The 16896-nt window shown below is 32.7% G+C and overlaps 1 protein-coding gene across 1 annotated transcript; it reads right to left on the bottom strand.

The window, feature by feature from the left end:
• Window positions 1–11252: 11252 nt before the first annotated feature.
• LOC147291592 (uncharacterized) lies at window positions 11253–12287 on the bottom strand. Its single transcript, XM_086235983.1, has one exon. The coding sequence runs from the start codon at window positions 12285–12287 to the stop codon at window positions 11253–11255; it is 1035 nt and encodes a 344-aa protein (XP_086092109.1).
• Window positions 12288–16896: the final 4609 nt, after the last annotated feature.

Below are 16896 nucleotides of genomic sequence, written 5' to 3' on the forward strand. Positions count from 1 at the left end.
TGAAAATGAAAAAGGCATTCAACAGTTATTTGTCGAAATATTTGTATTTATTCGACACTTATCTGCCGAACATTGGTGGATGTTTCGGTAGATGACCACCGAATGGATCTGGATGATTTTATCATGTTTTTGCAATAAAGGGTAAAATAGAAAAAAAGTTGAAAAAAATATGTTAGAGTGGTCAACTCAGCAGCTAAAGGTGGTCTGCATAGCCTCACCCTTTAATAAATTAACCGAATCAAATTTTGAAAAGTACGTTTTATACTAAATTGAATTGGTGACTAACGAGTTGGGCCGGTGGGATGCATTGATGCCCATCTCTAGGATGGACTGTTGTGTAAGACTAGACATTTGTAACATAAAATCAAATAAATTGATTGAACTAGACAGAGCAGTCTAATTTTGTGTGGTTTTTTCTCGTCATTTTCCTAAGAGTGTTGCTCTTATTTTGTCAGCTTTCACTATTTTTTTTTTAACAAACGATAAAAACAACAATATTTTTGAATTGGAGAGCTTCTACTTTCAAGAAGATTCTACAATGGAGCAATGCATCAGGTGGTGTAGACAATTGTGTAAGACTAGGCATTTGTAACGTAAAATTGAATGAATTGATCGACTAAACCAGACCGACTAGTCCAATTGAGGGTGATTTTTTTAGTCATTTTCCTAAGACCGTTACTCCCATTTTGTCAACTTAATTTCACTATTTTATTTTCCTCTTTTAACGAATGATATTTAAGAACTACGATATTTTTTAATTGGAGAGTTTCTATTATTCTATATTCAAGAAGATTCTATAATGGAACACTGCACAGGTTGTGCGGACCATTGCGTAAGACTAGGCATTTTGTAATGTAAAATTGAATGAATTGACTGAACCAGACCAAGTAGTTCAATTTGGTGTGGTTTTTTCATGTGACTTTGCAAATAGGTCTTATACCAAACTAAATTGGTAAAAATCGATACACATAGTTACCAAACCGTACGTTAGTAACTTTTGGCCAAAATTTAAAGTGATAGTAACTAAACTGACACAATTTAATTTATTAAAAAAAATATTTTTAACATGTTTAGCCGTACGCGATGAACTGCACCACACTCAATTATTTGAGAATTTTAAACATATTCCTCATCTCATTCTCACATGCACCTCTCTCTATCAAGTTGCTGCCACCCTCTCTCTATCTTATCTCACCTTCATCTTAGTAAAGCCACTCAACCCTAAATCCTCTATTGCTCACCACGGCCGTTTGCCTCATCCTTTCATATCTTCTCCAAAATTCACCATATAACTCACAACAGTCAATTTTTTCTCTCTTCTTAGTTTTTGAAATTCCTTAGTATGAACTAATATACACTCAAAGCATGGTGAATATGTTACGCTCATTTTTTTCAGTTCAATTCAATTTTCACACTTAATATAAAATGTACATACTTGCAATAATTCAGTTTATCTACGATTCCATTATGGCAATAGTTGATTTCGGGATCCACTAAACTTCATATGGGTCAAGGAGCTTTACGCTCTCAATACTATGGTTAATCTACTGTGCAATATACAACAAGTAAATTCTCAAATAAGATTGACAACCTTAGCTAGGTAAGTATATGTGTATATCAATTCAACACATATTCAAAGCCAACTTGTTTAATTTACCCAGTCAATTCGTTAAGCATAGTGAACACATGATTTAACATGCAAATTGATAGAAATCAATTTAAAAATAATTAATTATCGAACAGCGGGATAATATAAAATTGATTTAAATTTTGATTTGAGGATCTTGACCGTGAATATTCATAATAACATAAATCTATACTAAGAACAAAATCAGATTAAGGTTCTTAGTATCTTACCCTTGTCACGTGATTGGAGACCTAGGGTGCTAGCACAAGAACTTATACAATGACCGACCTTGGTTAAATAGGAATAGTAGTAGAGCTTCGCTAAAGGTTTCTCCCAAAACCCTTAAAAGACGAACTCCTAAAAATATACTTATAAGAGGAGTAGGAGTAGTATTATGAAACCATACTCACACAAATGGGCCGACACCTAATTGGATTAATATATAGGCTTTTTGGACTATTTAAAAAAATTTGTAATTAGTTGTTTAAGCCAATTGCTTAATTTTTAATTTGAAATAGTTAAATAAAAAAAATCTTTGTTGAACGATGTATAAAAAAAAATTGATACAGTTTAATTCCTAAACTCAATTAGTAGCTAGACCTTATATATACTTAATTACCCATTTTATATATAATAAGCCTAGTATAAAATAACCCAAATGATTTACTTAATTAAGAATTAATTAAATCATTATCTCTTCTTTTCTTTCACTATCTTTTCTGAAGTGTGTACCTCTTAGGTTTCTTTTAATTCGGCAGCAGGATATTGTATTTTTATTCCATATTAAAATTCTAATTAGAACTCTTTCCAATTTATTTAATTAGAAAAATACTTTTCTAAGTTCTCATCTTTGGAGAATAATATTAATAACATTATTATTATTATTATTATTATTATTATTATTATTATTATTATTATTCTCAGGGCTTCTGCAAAGCATGAGGGTCACCTAACAATATATCATAATTATCCGAATTAATCTGTGACGCCCCAAACCCTCATGCTGGAAGATTCAGATGCGCCACAACGCCACACTGACCATTCAGCCCTAGATGAAATTACCAAGCTCGGCAACTCGCATCTAGAACCGAACAATTAATGTAAGGCTGAGTTTAAAAACAACAAAATACCGGGTTGGATCAGAATGCAAATTGCACAGCGGAATAAATCAATCAAATACTTTGATTAAAAACCAACCCCCAATATTACATAAATAAATAGTAACCTTGTACAATTGTTTCGAATATTAATGCAAGAAATAAATACAAACCACCTCCATGATTTCTCATAGACTGATGCAGAAAAGAAGTCACTTAAGGAAACATCCGGTGAATTCGCGACACTCCAGTCTCCAGTACCAATGGACGTACCGAAGCCAATCCTTCATCCAGTTCCTGAGCAAAGACCACTCAAGGAAGTCCCGGATTTCGGTAGGCGAAGAAGAAGACGAAACTCCTCATGATTGGCAAATGTTCTTTGACGGTGCAGTAAATCAGAACGGAAATGGAGTTGGAAGCAGCCCCTTTCTACATGCTATCTTAAAGCTCGCCAAAAGGAATCTTTCAGTCCTTTCTTCTAGCAATGAAGCGATGTACTTCATTTTTTCTTCTGAGCGGCTCCCACCACCTCTTTACAAAATAAAAGAGAAAACTACTTCTGGATTACCAATTGCCACATCTCCTCCACGCTGCTTCCTCAGTCTTACTTAACCTGCAAAACCAACCGCTGCACCGTTGAATAGTGCACCGGGTTAAAGAACAAACCCAGTAAGCTATAAAGCTCCTATGGGTGAGCCAACCCATAAGCAAACATAAACAATTAACACTTAACAGTATAGTATATAAAAATATCCTGCCACACCAATCTTGGAATCAACATCCAGGTTATCACACACATAACAGTGACAACAACCATTGTAATTCAGCATGGAGTAATATCAAAGCTGAATAAACAACCACATTTAAATAGTGGTAAAACATTACCATCATCATCAACAATAAACACGTAATGGCATTTCAAGCTCATTACAAATCATGCATACATCATACAGTTTAATAGTTAATCAATAATTTAACTATTAATCAATATCTCATAATCAAATTCACATTTTAATGATTATCATGCTATATAATTATATGTCATGCACACCAATGCATGCGTACTTAGCCTGTAGAAAATGCAACACCTGTATACCTGTACAAATGATAGTGGACCCACACTAACCAATTATCAATTGTATTAACTACCTCCCTGTCAGTAAAAACTGAACAGGTAGCGAGACGTCCAAACCATTTGATCCTCAGATCAAAACAATCCAGCTTATGTTTAAAAGTAGTAATCACACGATTGTATACATTACAACAACCATCCTTGGGGAGCCACAGCTCACTAGGTAACCCCACCAGTAAACTTCATATGGGTCAAGGAGCTTTACGCTCTCAATATATACTATGGTTAATCTACTGTGCAATATACAACAAGTAAATTCTCAAATAAGATTGACAACCTTAGGTAAGTATATGTGTATATCAATTCAACACATATTCAAAGCTAACTTGTTTAATTTACCCAGTCAATTCGTTAAGCATAGTGAACACATGATTTAACATGCAAATTGAAAGAAATCAATTTAAAAATAATTAATTATCGAACAGCGGGAGAATATAAAATTGATTTAAATTTTGATTTGAGGATCTTGACCGTGAATATTCATAATAACATAAATCTATACTAAGAACAAAATCAGATTAAGGTTCTTAGTATCTTACCCTTGTCACGTGATTGGAGGCCTAGGGTGCTAGCACAAGAACTTATACAATGACCGACCTTGGTTAAATAGGAATAGTAGTAGAGCTTCGCTAAAGGTTTCTCCCAAAACCCTTAAAAGACGAACTCCTAAAAATATACTTAGAAGAGGACTAGGAGTAGTATTATGAAACCATACTCACACAAATGGGCCGACATCTAATTGGATTAATATATAGGCTTTTTGGACTATTTTAAAAAATTTGTAATTAGTTGTTTAAGCCAATTGCTTAATTTTTAATTTGAAATAGTTACGTAAAAAATATCTTTGTTGAACGATCTATAAAAAAAAAATTGATACAGTTTAATTCCTAAACTCAATTAGTAGCTAGACCTTATATATACTTAATCACCCATTTTATATATAATAAGCCTAGTATAAAATAACCCAAATGATTTAATTAATTAAGAATTAATTAAATCATTATCTCTTCTTTTCTTTCACTATCTTTTATGAAGTGTGTACCTCTTTGGTTTCTTTTAATTCGGCAGCAAGATATTGTATTTTTATTCCATATTAAAATTCTAATTAGAACTCTTTCCAATTTATTTAATTAGAAAAATACTTTTATGAGTTCTCATCTTTGGAGAATAATATTAATAACATTATTATTATTATTATTATTATTATTATTATTATTATAATTACAATTATTCTCAGGGCTTCTGCAAAGCATGAGGGTCACCTAAGAATATATCATAATTATCCGAATTAATCTGTGACGCCCCAAACCCCCATGCTGGAAGATTCAGATGCGCCACAGCGCCACACTGACTATTCAGCCCTAGATGGAATTACCAAGCTTGGCAACTCGCATCTAGAACCTAACAATTAATGTAAGACTGAGTTTAAAAACAACAAAATACCGGGTTGGATCATGTCAGAATGCAAATTACAAAGCGGAATAAATCAATCAAATATTTTGATTAAAAACCAACCCCCAATATTACATAAATAAATAGTAACCTTGTACAATTGTTTCGAATATTAATGCAAGAAATAAATACAAACCACTCTTTACAAAATAAAAGAGAAAACCACTTCTGGATTACCAATTGCCACATCTCCTCCACGCTGCTTCCTCAGTCTTACTTAACCTGCAAAACCAACCGCTGCACCGTTGAATAGTGCACCGGGTTAAAGAACAAACCCAGTAAACTATAAAGCTCGTATAGGTGAGCCAACCCATAAGCAAACATAAACAATTAACACTTAACAATATAGTATATAAAAATATCCTGCCACACCAATCTTGGAATCAACATCCAGGTTATCACACACATAAACAGTGACAACAATCATTATAATTCAGCATGGAGTAATATCAAAGTTGAATAAACAACCACATTTAAATAGTGGTAAAACATTACCATCATCATCAACAATAAACACGTAATGGCATTTCAAGCTCATTACAAATCATGCATACACCATACAGTTTAATAGTTAATCAATAATTTAACTATTAATCAACATCTCATAATCAAATTCACATTTTAATGATTATCATGCTATATAAATTATATGTCATGCACACCAATGCATGCGTAGTTAGCCTGCAGAAGAGGCAACACTGGTATACCTGTACAAATGATACTGGACCCACACTAACCAATTATCAATTGTATCAACTACCTCCCTGTCAGTAAAAACTGAACAGGTAGCGAGACGTCCAAACCATTTGATCCTCATATCAAAACAATCTAGCTTATGCTTAAAAGTAGTAATCACACGGTTGTATACATTACAACAACCGTCCTTGGGGAGCCACAGCTCACTAGGTAACCCCACCAGTGGATTAAGGGGATCGAACTCAAGGTCATCTCTATGTGACCCTTCGTCTCAAGTTAGTAGTCCAAACACTTCAACATCATTAGTGTAATCAATATATCAATAATGATTGATATGCTCAATGTCATGCCAACTTTTAATGCACTCAAGTAGCATATCCAATAATCATTTGCATAATCAATTTATTATTTATTGATTATCATGCTTAGTTGCCATGTTAATTCATCATGCAATATAGGCAACAAACCAATCAATCATCAACATAAACTATTCTCAATAAATTATATATCTGCCCAACCTGGCCCAATTTTTGTGTCTGGGCTCAAACGGCTCAATTAAGACACAAATAAACAATAGTTTTCTAATAGACATTAATCGTCATTACCGAGTAACTATTTAGTCAAATTATGATATACAATTATGAGATATAGTAGGCTCTCACACACCCAACAACAAGAGCTTAAGTGAAGTCTCTAGAGTGTGCCCTAACTCATTTTAATTCATTAACAAATATACGACTTGTAAACCAACAAGTCAAATGCCAAGACAATGACCAATATCAATTCATATAGAAAATAGCTCAAAGGAGCATTACTAGAAACTAGTCATGCCATTACAAATCGATCTGCTCTATTAGCAAAGCAAATTGGCAACTAATGTGTCATCACACCCGTTTCGGGTATCATTCCAATTAATTGAATACATATGATTCACCTTTCAAAACCAATAATACAATTTATCATGTAACTTATTTAATAAGTCAAATTCCGACCAAAACGGTCAATTATGCATTTACTACTTAATTCAGTAAATAAATCATCTTTGACAGTTAAGCATGCCATAATATTTATCTTTGGTACTAAATCGTACCCATACAGCAATCCATAAACATGATGCACAACCTAACATCTCAAGAATGCACACAATCAAAGCATATAATCTTCAAACAAACATTTATCATTATAATAACTAAGTGATTATTTAATCAGATTATGATGTTCGATTATGAAAAGTAGGGCTACACAATAATCAAACAGATTATGTGAAAATTCACTAGAGAATTCCCTAATTCATTTTAATTAATTAACAACATTTCCTCTACTTGTAAAACAACAAGTAAATTGTCAAACCAATGGCTAACAACAACACAATCAAATAAATAGCTCAAACGAGCATCACCGGCATCTAGATGTGCCATCACAAATCAACTTGTGTACCGTTCTAATTATGGTATCAATTAGTTGATCAACAACAGTTCACTATCATAAACAATAAGGTGTTACCTACAAAATTAAGGTTTCATACATCATCACTAAAATAATAAGTCAAATAAAGTAACCTTACCTTACACAGTTAAATAAATAAATTATTTTCACAATTTCACAAATTAAACAACAAAGGACTAATGACAAAACCACAAGACTAGGATTACAAATCACTCACCTGGATTCCGTGCATCCTAAACCACCATGAGTACCTCACCACATCACCACCTCTGCGAGCGAAGAGAAAACTCAAAACCAACTCTCAGCTAAGGAGAGAGAACAGAGAGAAACAGAGAGAGAGAGAGCTGCGGAAGAGAAATGACACAAAAGAGAACTGGGGGGGCTATTTATAGCAAAACCACCGAGCTCTCGGCATGGCTCTCCAAGCGCTCGCCGCCGCGCCGATTGATCGGTGAGGGTTGCTGAGCCCTCGGTGGGGGCTTCCAGTTAGTTTCATCGAATTCCTCTATTTTCTTCATTCTTCTCCTTTCTTCCTTCGTAAAACTGCCCAGCCATCTGTTTTTCATGACACATCTTCTTAACCATTTGATCAAAAGTGATCAATGGTTGTGATTTTGCCACTTCATCCACTCTCACTTCTCTACACTTTTCCAACTTCAAACACTCGCAACAAATATATTCGGAAACCCAAAAATATTTCTAAAAATACTACGTACTCGTAAAAATGAATACAAACTTCCTATTGGCTCACAAACAACTATTGATCTCCAAATCTTTTGAAAATCAAACACAAAAAATTTTCGGGACCTCACATAATCAGAATAATATGTGAACCTTTTATGTTGTAATTACATTGCAACAAAATCCTTCTTTCATGCTACATCCAAATCTCAATATCTGAGCATGGCCCGTGCCATCAGTGTTGTGCTTGTGTCGTGCTTAATAGGCCAAAATTTTGACCTGACCCCACCTATTTACTTGTGACGTGCTCGTGTTAATAGGGCAGATTTGTGATGGTATGGTGATGACATGACTAATTGCCAGTAATGCGCGCGCTCTTTTCAGCTATTTTCTATATAAATTGATATTGGTCATTATTTTGGTATTTGACTTGTTGGTTTGCAAGTCGTATATTTGTTAAAATGAACCAGGGCACACTCTAAAGACTTCAAGTAGGTTTTTGAATTGTATGATGTGTGACCCCATTGTATCTCATAATTGGATGTCATAATTTGACTAAATAATTACTCGGTAAAGACAATTAATATTTGTTGGAGAACTGCTGTTTATATGTGTCTTTGTTGAGCCGTTTGAGCCGAAACACAAAGAATGTGCCAGGTTATGCAAAGATATAATTTGATATATGATTGATTGATTTATTGTCTATATCGCATGATAAATTGACATGTCAACTGAGCTTGATAATCAATAAAAATATTTTTATTGATTATGTGGATGATTATTGGATATGCTGCCTAGATTGCATTATAAGTTGACATGACATTGAGCATGTAAATCAATATTTGATAAATTGATTACACTGATAACGTTGAAGTGGTTGGACCACTAACTTGAGACGAAGGGTCACATAGTGATGACCTTGGGTTCGATCCCCTAAATCCATCGGTGGGGTTTACTTAGCGAGCTCTGGCTTAACTGTATATGTATATATATGTGCCAATTAATTTTAGGGACATAAGATTCTATATATGTAGTGTTCAAGGTAGCAAGTAGCTAGAGCGTGTGTTCAAGATATATATCAAGTAGAGCGATATAGCATTTAGTACTTGAAGATTTAATGGTATCCTAAACTAGCAATATATATGTCCCAATTTAGGTGATTATTTATTGTAATAGAGAGCACATGTTAAAATAAAAAACTTCCTATAATGAAAGGGTAATTGTGAATTTGTGATAAAGGGAAAAAATCAATGTAAGAAAGCAAAACATACTTTGTGAACTCAGAGACTATAAAGCACAAAGCCCTCATCATATTTTTTTTCCTACATTTTTACTTTTAAATTTCAATTTCAATTATACTTGGATTTTTTTTCTTTTTCAAAACTTCTTCAGGAGTAAAGAAAAGATACGAAAATGAAAGTGATAAAAGTGATTTGGATCCATTACTTATACGTCGCATTAGATTATTAATAACAATTATTTAATCTAATAGATTTGAGAATTTTGATAGCACAAACGTCAGAATATAATACAGAAAGATTGGACGACCCACAAATTTATACTCTATGATAAAAAATGGTAAACACATTAGTATATTGTGAACCCCTGTAGCAAATTCCAATAAGTTATACAGTTTTAATATTTTATAATTTTTATAATAATAATAATAATAATAATAATAATAATAACAATAATAATAACAATAATAACAATAATAACAATAATAATAATAATAATAATAATAATAATAATAATAATAATAATAATAACAATAATAATAATAAAAACTATAATAATACTTATCACGTCACCTATAGGAGGAAACCCCTACCAAATTATTATTCATACATTGAACTTAGCGAGCCTTTCCTAATTGATGAAAATTTCTGGCCACAACCTAGTTATGACTCTTATGAGTTGTTATGGGATTTAGGGGGAAAGAAATTTTCATTTTGAGTTTAAACTGCCATTTTCGCCAACTATGTTTACAATGAAATTCTCTGTAAATTAAGGGCATGCATAATTACATTGGAGGATTTTCTTTTTTCTTTTGGTTTTTGCTCTTAAATGATGGAATGAAGTAAAACTCAACACAGTAAGAGTTGACTTCAAATATAATTCAAATTATTTTGAAGCCGGCCTGATTATCAGTTTGGATCTGATTGACCTCTTTGATGGAGATGATGAAAATTAATTACCTTGTTTGGTGGGATTTAATTAGGATCATCTCAAATTCAATGTCAATAAGTTACCAAATTCTATAAGTGGAGATAATAACGAAGTCACAAGCAGCAGCGTAAGTTATCAAATGACTTTTATTTCATACGTACGCACCATGCAATATACGTTAAACACTGAAATATACGTCAACACGCTTATAGAGAAATATGTGAAGTCTATATAAAAGAAGAAGAAAAATATGTGAAGCCAAACAAACAAGTTCACCAATCCACTTGATTAGTTCATAGTTTATTTGAAAAGGACAAAAAAAAAAATCTAGAAATAGGCAATGATCCCCGGCCTCAAACTTAAACCATACCCAGAATGGTTTTCTCTTTTTGAATCATAAATCAAGATCAGCTTTAGCTTTAATCATGGTCAGCTTTAATCATCAAGATCTATGTTTTGAAAGCAATCAATTAATTTGTCCATGATCAAATGAGATAGAATTTCCAGGCCATTAAATATGAAAAATCAAATTCATGAGAGATTTATACTAACAATCATAATTATTAGGGGGGTGCAATCAAAACTGACACGCAGAGTGATAAAAGTTTTCTCATAAATTTGAGGACTAGGGATAATAAAACTTTGGTAACACATAATATCAAACCACAGATGGGGTAAAGGGTCAAGCCTGATGAATCAATTAATTCGAATATTAAGAAAAACTAACAGCATTAATTTATTTTATTCCAACTTTCATAACATTTCAGTATTTCACAGAGCAACTGTGGGGGAAATACAAATGAAAGCACTCAAACCAAACTAACATCTAAATCCTGATTCACTCGAATGAAAATCTAAATCCTAATAAACTTCAACCACATAAAACAACATAAAATAGAACAACACAGCAACAACTACGACGACAACAACAACAACAACAACAATTAATCCATTAGAGCTTGAGCGACAAATCAAGTCCAGCAGCATCCTTGTCGTGAGATTTCGGAGGCTGTCCTGCTACACGGCGGAGGAAATCATTACCACCGGTTGGCCAGGTTGGGACGTTGTTTGTTGAAGGGTTGGAACCACCACCATAGTTGGTTGTTGAAAGGTTGGAACGACCATAGTTGGTTGTTGAAAGGGTGGAACGACCAAAGTTGCGAAGTGCACCAGTTGATGATGATGAAGCGCTGGTTCCTGCAAGCCCTAATCCCCTGCTAGTAACAAGGTTCTCCAAAGTCAGCCTCTCAAAAGAGGGTGTGGGGTTCAAGAGGCTGGATCTAGGCCACCCCGAACCACCGAGGAGGCCGCTACTGCCAACGCCGAAGCGGCCGTACCCGGTGGTTGAGGAGGACCAGGGATAGGAAGGCTTGTGAATCAGGGAGTCCGTCCTCACACCAAGAGAGGACCTATTGTAAATAGATCCATAGAGAGATGAGTGTGAGGAAAGGGGGGTGGAGTACGGGTAGGAAGGATAATGTGAATTTCCAAAACTACCCGTCATAGCATCCATTCCTTGACGCCTTTTGGCCAGCGCACGCTCATGTTTGTGAGCGTTTTGATGGCCTCCCAGCGCTTGGGAAGTAGAGAACTCCCTCCTGCAGTAGCTGCATGTGAAAACCCTAGGTTCTGATTTCTTCTTACCAGATGCATCGTTCTCGTCTGCAGGGACCTCGATGGGGTGAGACGACGAACCCGGGTTCTGGGAACCTGGATTGGCCTCAGGGTTGAAAAGAATCAGTTCAAGATTTGACCCACGAGTACTCGAATCATCAGCGTTGGAAAGCTTCAGATCGAGTTGGAGTGGAGAACTTGATGATCCATCAAGTACTGCCTCAGCAGGCTCAGATTCACTCACAACTTTCTCCTTCTTCTTCATTTTCATATTGTTGTCATAGCCATCTTTGTGTGGTTGTGGTTCTTCTGAGGAGGTTGGGATGACAGAGGCCTCAGAATTAGCACCTACTTCTACCTCAAGGTCTCCCATCCCGAGCATAGAAAATTTGTGTTTGATGAAAAGAATGGGGGAGATGAAGTCCTTTTTATTAAGGGTTGAATTAATGCCTTATCATTCATCTTTGGAAAGATATCTCAAATCGAAATTGTAATATTCTTTATAATAGCAAACGATTAAAGCGATGACTAGACTTTGGCTGGGATTTAGTTTTCTTGCCAAGGCTTGCCATACAATTATTATGTACATCACAGAATTTGCAAGTATGATGTGATTTCGGCTAATTATTCAGATATGCATTTCGACCTTCTATACTGAGCCTTACTATGTGGTTACAATGAATCCATCGGCTTTTTAAGTAGTTATGTTTTATTTGAACATGGAAGCAAAATAGGTAATAAGTTACGCTTGCATGGAAAGGAAGAATGTTTACATAGAAATCTCAATTGTAGTTTCCTGTTTAAGCCAATTTTGGTCCTCGTACATTCATTACATGAAAAATTTAAAAAGAGCAAACCCTAGCTAGTATGGGTCGGCCCGTACGCCAGGTACATAAATTAGTAGTTGAGAATAGCTCATGCGCAAAGTTGAGAATAGCTCACGTATAAGCGCGGGCAAGGAAAGAAAGGAAAAAAGAAAAGAATTTTCTTTGGAACATAAGATGTATGATGAGAGAACTGCATTTATTCATTTTTTATTGGAATAATGAGAAATTTCATTAACTCAAAACGAGTAGAACAAGATCAAAATTTATATAATTTATTAACCACGTCGGACCTTCCTCTAACCAAATAAAAGTACTTTGCTTTCAAGGAACAAATCGAGCAAGTTTATTGCTACCATATTACACCGTAGGTCTAAACATAACTGCATTAACTTGAACCTGAGCCATTAGGAATTAGAAAACTGCAATAAAAACTTTTTAATCATTGATAAAATATGTAAAATACATGCCTCCACAATCACTGGTCCAGAATGTTATATTTTCTCCTCTATTTTTGGTCTTGAATATTAAATGCTTTATAATGTTTATAGACACTAGTTATATAAACAAGGATATATATTTTGGGCTTGAATAACTTACCTCATTTTATTTAGTAAAAAAGAAAATAACTGAAGTTAATATATACTCACCATTGCTTAACTTGAGAGTTGATTCAAAGCTCGTATTGTTAATATTTAAACATGTGGTATAATTGTTTTTGTTAAAAAAACATGTGATAATAAATCATATCTTTGCGACATATTAAAAGTATATATCAATCATACTATATCTTAAAGTTATATGTTTTGATTTTTTTATTATTATATATTAAGTTTTCATACATTTTATTAAAAAGAATTAGTTGTTGATGAAATCTAAATATTTAAAATATTTATTACTAATATAATTAAAAAATATTTACTTGTGATGTTTTATGTATAAGTTATATATTATACTATCTCGATCATTTTTTTTTTTTGTTATACTATTTCTATAATTTGTGTAATCACTACACATGTCCATTTTCCAGAAAATTATGAAATAACTATTATTATATCTTTTATTTTATCTGAATAATAATTATTATATCTTGAGTTTTCTTATAGAATAATTTAATCACCAAATTTTATAAACAAAATGAGGCATAAAAAACAAAAAAAAACAGGAGGAAATATAATGAAACAATTATTGCGTATAACTATTAAATTTATTCTTTCATATTATTACCATACATTTTCCAATCAAGAAGAGTTTAAAGCCTACTCTTTTTTCCTCTTACCTAGCTAGTTTATGGCACATATATAGTACAATATATAGTACAATATTAATGAATTGTATATATACATTGACAACCCAACTTCGATTCCAATGAGAGTTAGATTTTACATGCAAGGCCTTCGAAGGTTGTGATCATGAGTTGTACAATTTATATATGCAGTGAAAACTAGTTGTCACTCGAGTAATTAACGTATTGTGTTAGTATCAAGAAGAGATGATTTTATCAACCACATTAAATTCCATTGTAAGACATGGAAATATATATAGTATACACATCAACTTACAGAAGAAATATGATTTTATTTGCCATCCAACTCTGAACGACGTATATAGCTGAGTATTTGGTTAATGAAGCTTTCTTTTTTGGTGTTTGATTTTTTAGAAGACTATCCGATGTTGAAAAATCAATGCTTACTTACAGAAAGTAAGCAAAAACGAATATTGGGCTGTCACCAAATAGAAGTTGGTATAGAATCTAATGGGTTGTATTTCATTTAGATTTTTGATATATTTATCCCGAGTTTTACAGAGTTTTGGAATTTACAATTGTTTACTGGCTTCAATGGAGTTCATAAAATTCAGTGATAAGCTTTTGTATAGAATTAGTTAAATGGTAGATATTTGCAAAATTCTATATTGAGTCCCATAGAGTTTGAGTGACTTTTTATAATTAAAACAGTTCATAAATTATAATTTGTTTGGTTTACTAAAAATAAATCATAATTCTTACAATCGTATTTTCAAAAATTAAAAAAGTTTACAAAAACATTCATTCAATACACCTGACACCTAAAAAGTTCCTCAAACTTTCTAATTTTTCTTTTTAATTTTTTAAAAAATAAAGAAATAAGAAACTAAAACCATTGTGGGCGATGAGAGACTAGCCACCATGCATGAGTTGGTATTCTTTGTTCAGTTATTTTTATTTTTATTTTACTTTATTTCTCAAATTTAAATAGCTTTTTATGGAAATATAAATAATGGGAAAATTTGTATTATGATGTTTTCGTATAATAAAAAAAGTTAATAATAATATATGAAAGAGACATCCTAATAGGTAATTAAGGCAAGAGGGTTTGAGTTTTTGAAGAGATTGTTAAAGAAATTAAAGGACCACTTACTTTATCCCAAAAATTAGAGTAATCCGTAACAAAAAAAAATCGAGTAATTTGACCAAAAAAAAAGTTAAAACCTAATTATAAGCTCTAACACTAATTCTACACCCTAAAATACGTTCGAAAATGAGATACAAAAAATGGAGAAAAAATGGTTGGTGATTGAAGTTGCCAAGTTTGTAAAAGTTTTGGGATAAAATATCTATGAATTTTGAATGTGGAAATCCATAAAAATCCATAGGGAGAAGCTATAAAGTTCATTTAATGAATTTTTTATTACCATACTACTTTCTAAATTCATAGTTTTTTTAAAAGTCTTTGAAACTCTTAATTGAAACTTTATAAACTCTTTACGGTCTACATTGAATAAACCTAAATTTTTAAATTTCACATAAGCTAGGCTTATATATAAATTTCACCACGTTCCATATTTAATATAGTGCCTAATTTTAAACACCTTACTCACCAAAAAAATTTGTCTAAACCCCCACCCATCTATAAACTCTTTCAAAACCCCCTAAAACTTATAATCCTAAATTACCCTTCTGACGCATGCTGACGCGCGCTGACGCATGCTGACGTCACTGTAACTGTATTTTGGTGAAACTGTTTTTTTTTTTTTTTTGGGAATTGAAGTTTTTGCTAAAACTCAATATTTCACTAAAACTAAAATCAAACACTGAAATTGAATTTCATTACACTAAAACTGAATTTTAAAAATTCAGTTACACTGAAACTGAATTTCAAAAATTCAGTTACACTGAAACTGAATTTCAAGAATTCAATTACACTGAAACTGAATTTCAGAAATTCAGTTACACTAAATTGAAGAATTCAGTTATGAATTCACTTACTGAAACTGAATTAAGTGATAAAACAATTACACCTCGACTAAAATGCAATTACACTTTAATTAAAAAACAATTACACCTTTACTAAAACAATTACACTTCACTAAAACAGTTACAACTTTACTGAATTCCGTTTCACTAAAAAGAACACAGCAACCTTATCAAAAAAAAAACCAACAATACAACAAGTCATTGAGATGAGAGGAGTGGCCAACAATACAACGTCGTCCGATCACCTCACGCCCGACGAGTACACGACAGTCGCCACTGCCTCGATCTGTTTCTACCTGCAAATTTGATTCATCATATTTCAGAACCATAATTTCATTCAAAGTTCATTTAAAACTCATGTTTCACGAACTGAAACTGTTTCCAGAACTGAAACTGTTTCACGAACTGAAACTGTTTAATCAATAAATTAAGTAAATTTGTATATACTTATAAATCAATTAAAAAACCCACATTTCTATCCGATTAACATAATTAAGCTAGAACTGAATTTGGGGTGAAACTGAATTTCACAAATTGATTTATAAGTATATACAAATTTACTTAATTTATTGATTAAATAGTTTCAGTTCGTGAAACAGTTTCACGAACTGAAACTGTTTAATTTCAAGAATTTCACAAATTGATTCACAAAATCAATTTCGCAAACTGTACATTTCAAAAATGTTTGTGAATCAATTTCACAATCAGATTTCACAACATTTCACAAATAGTTTACAAACATACTTACAAATCAGTTCACAAATATACTTATAAATCAGATTCACAAGAATTTCAATCTCATTATCTAAATCAAAGAATTGATTTAACAAACATAAAGAACTCAGAGAGATGAGCATTTTCATACCAAAATCTTAACCATGGGTGGTCGGAGCCGCCGAATTCCGAGAGTGGCAGCAGCGGAG

Source organism: Dryas octopetala, chromosome 3 (genome assembly GCF_963921425.1).
Source record: "Dryas octopetala chromosome 3, drDryOcto1.1, whole genome shotgun sequence".
NCBI lineage: Eukaryota > Viridiplantae > Streptophyta > Magnoliopsida > Rosales > Rosaceae > Dryas > Dryas octopetala.

Excerpts from the sequence above, each read along its gene's own strand:
- LOC147291592 (XM_086235983.1), bottom strand. The coding sequence starts at position 12,287 with ATGGGAGACCTTGAGGTAGAAGTAGGTGCTAATTCTGAGGCCTCTGTC.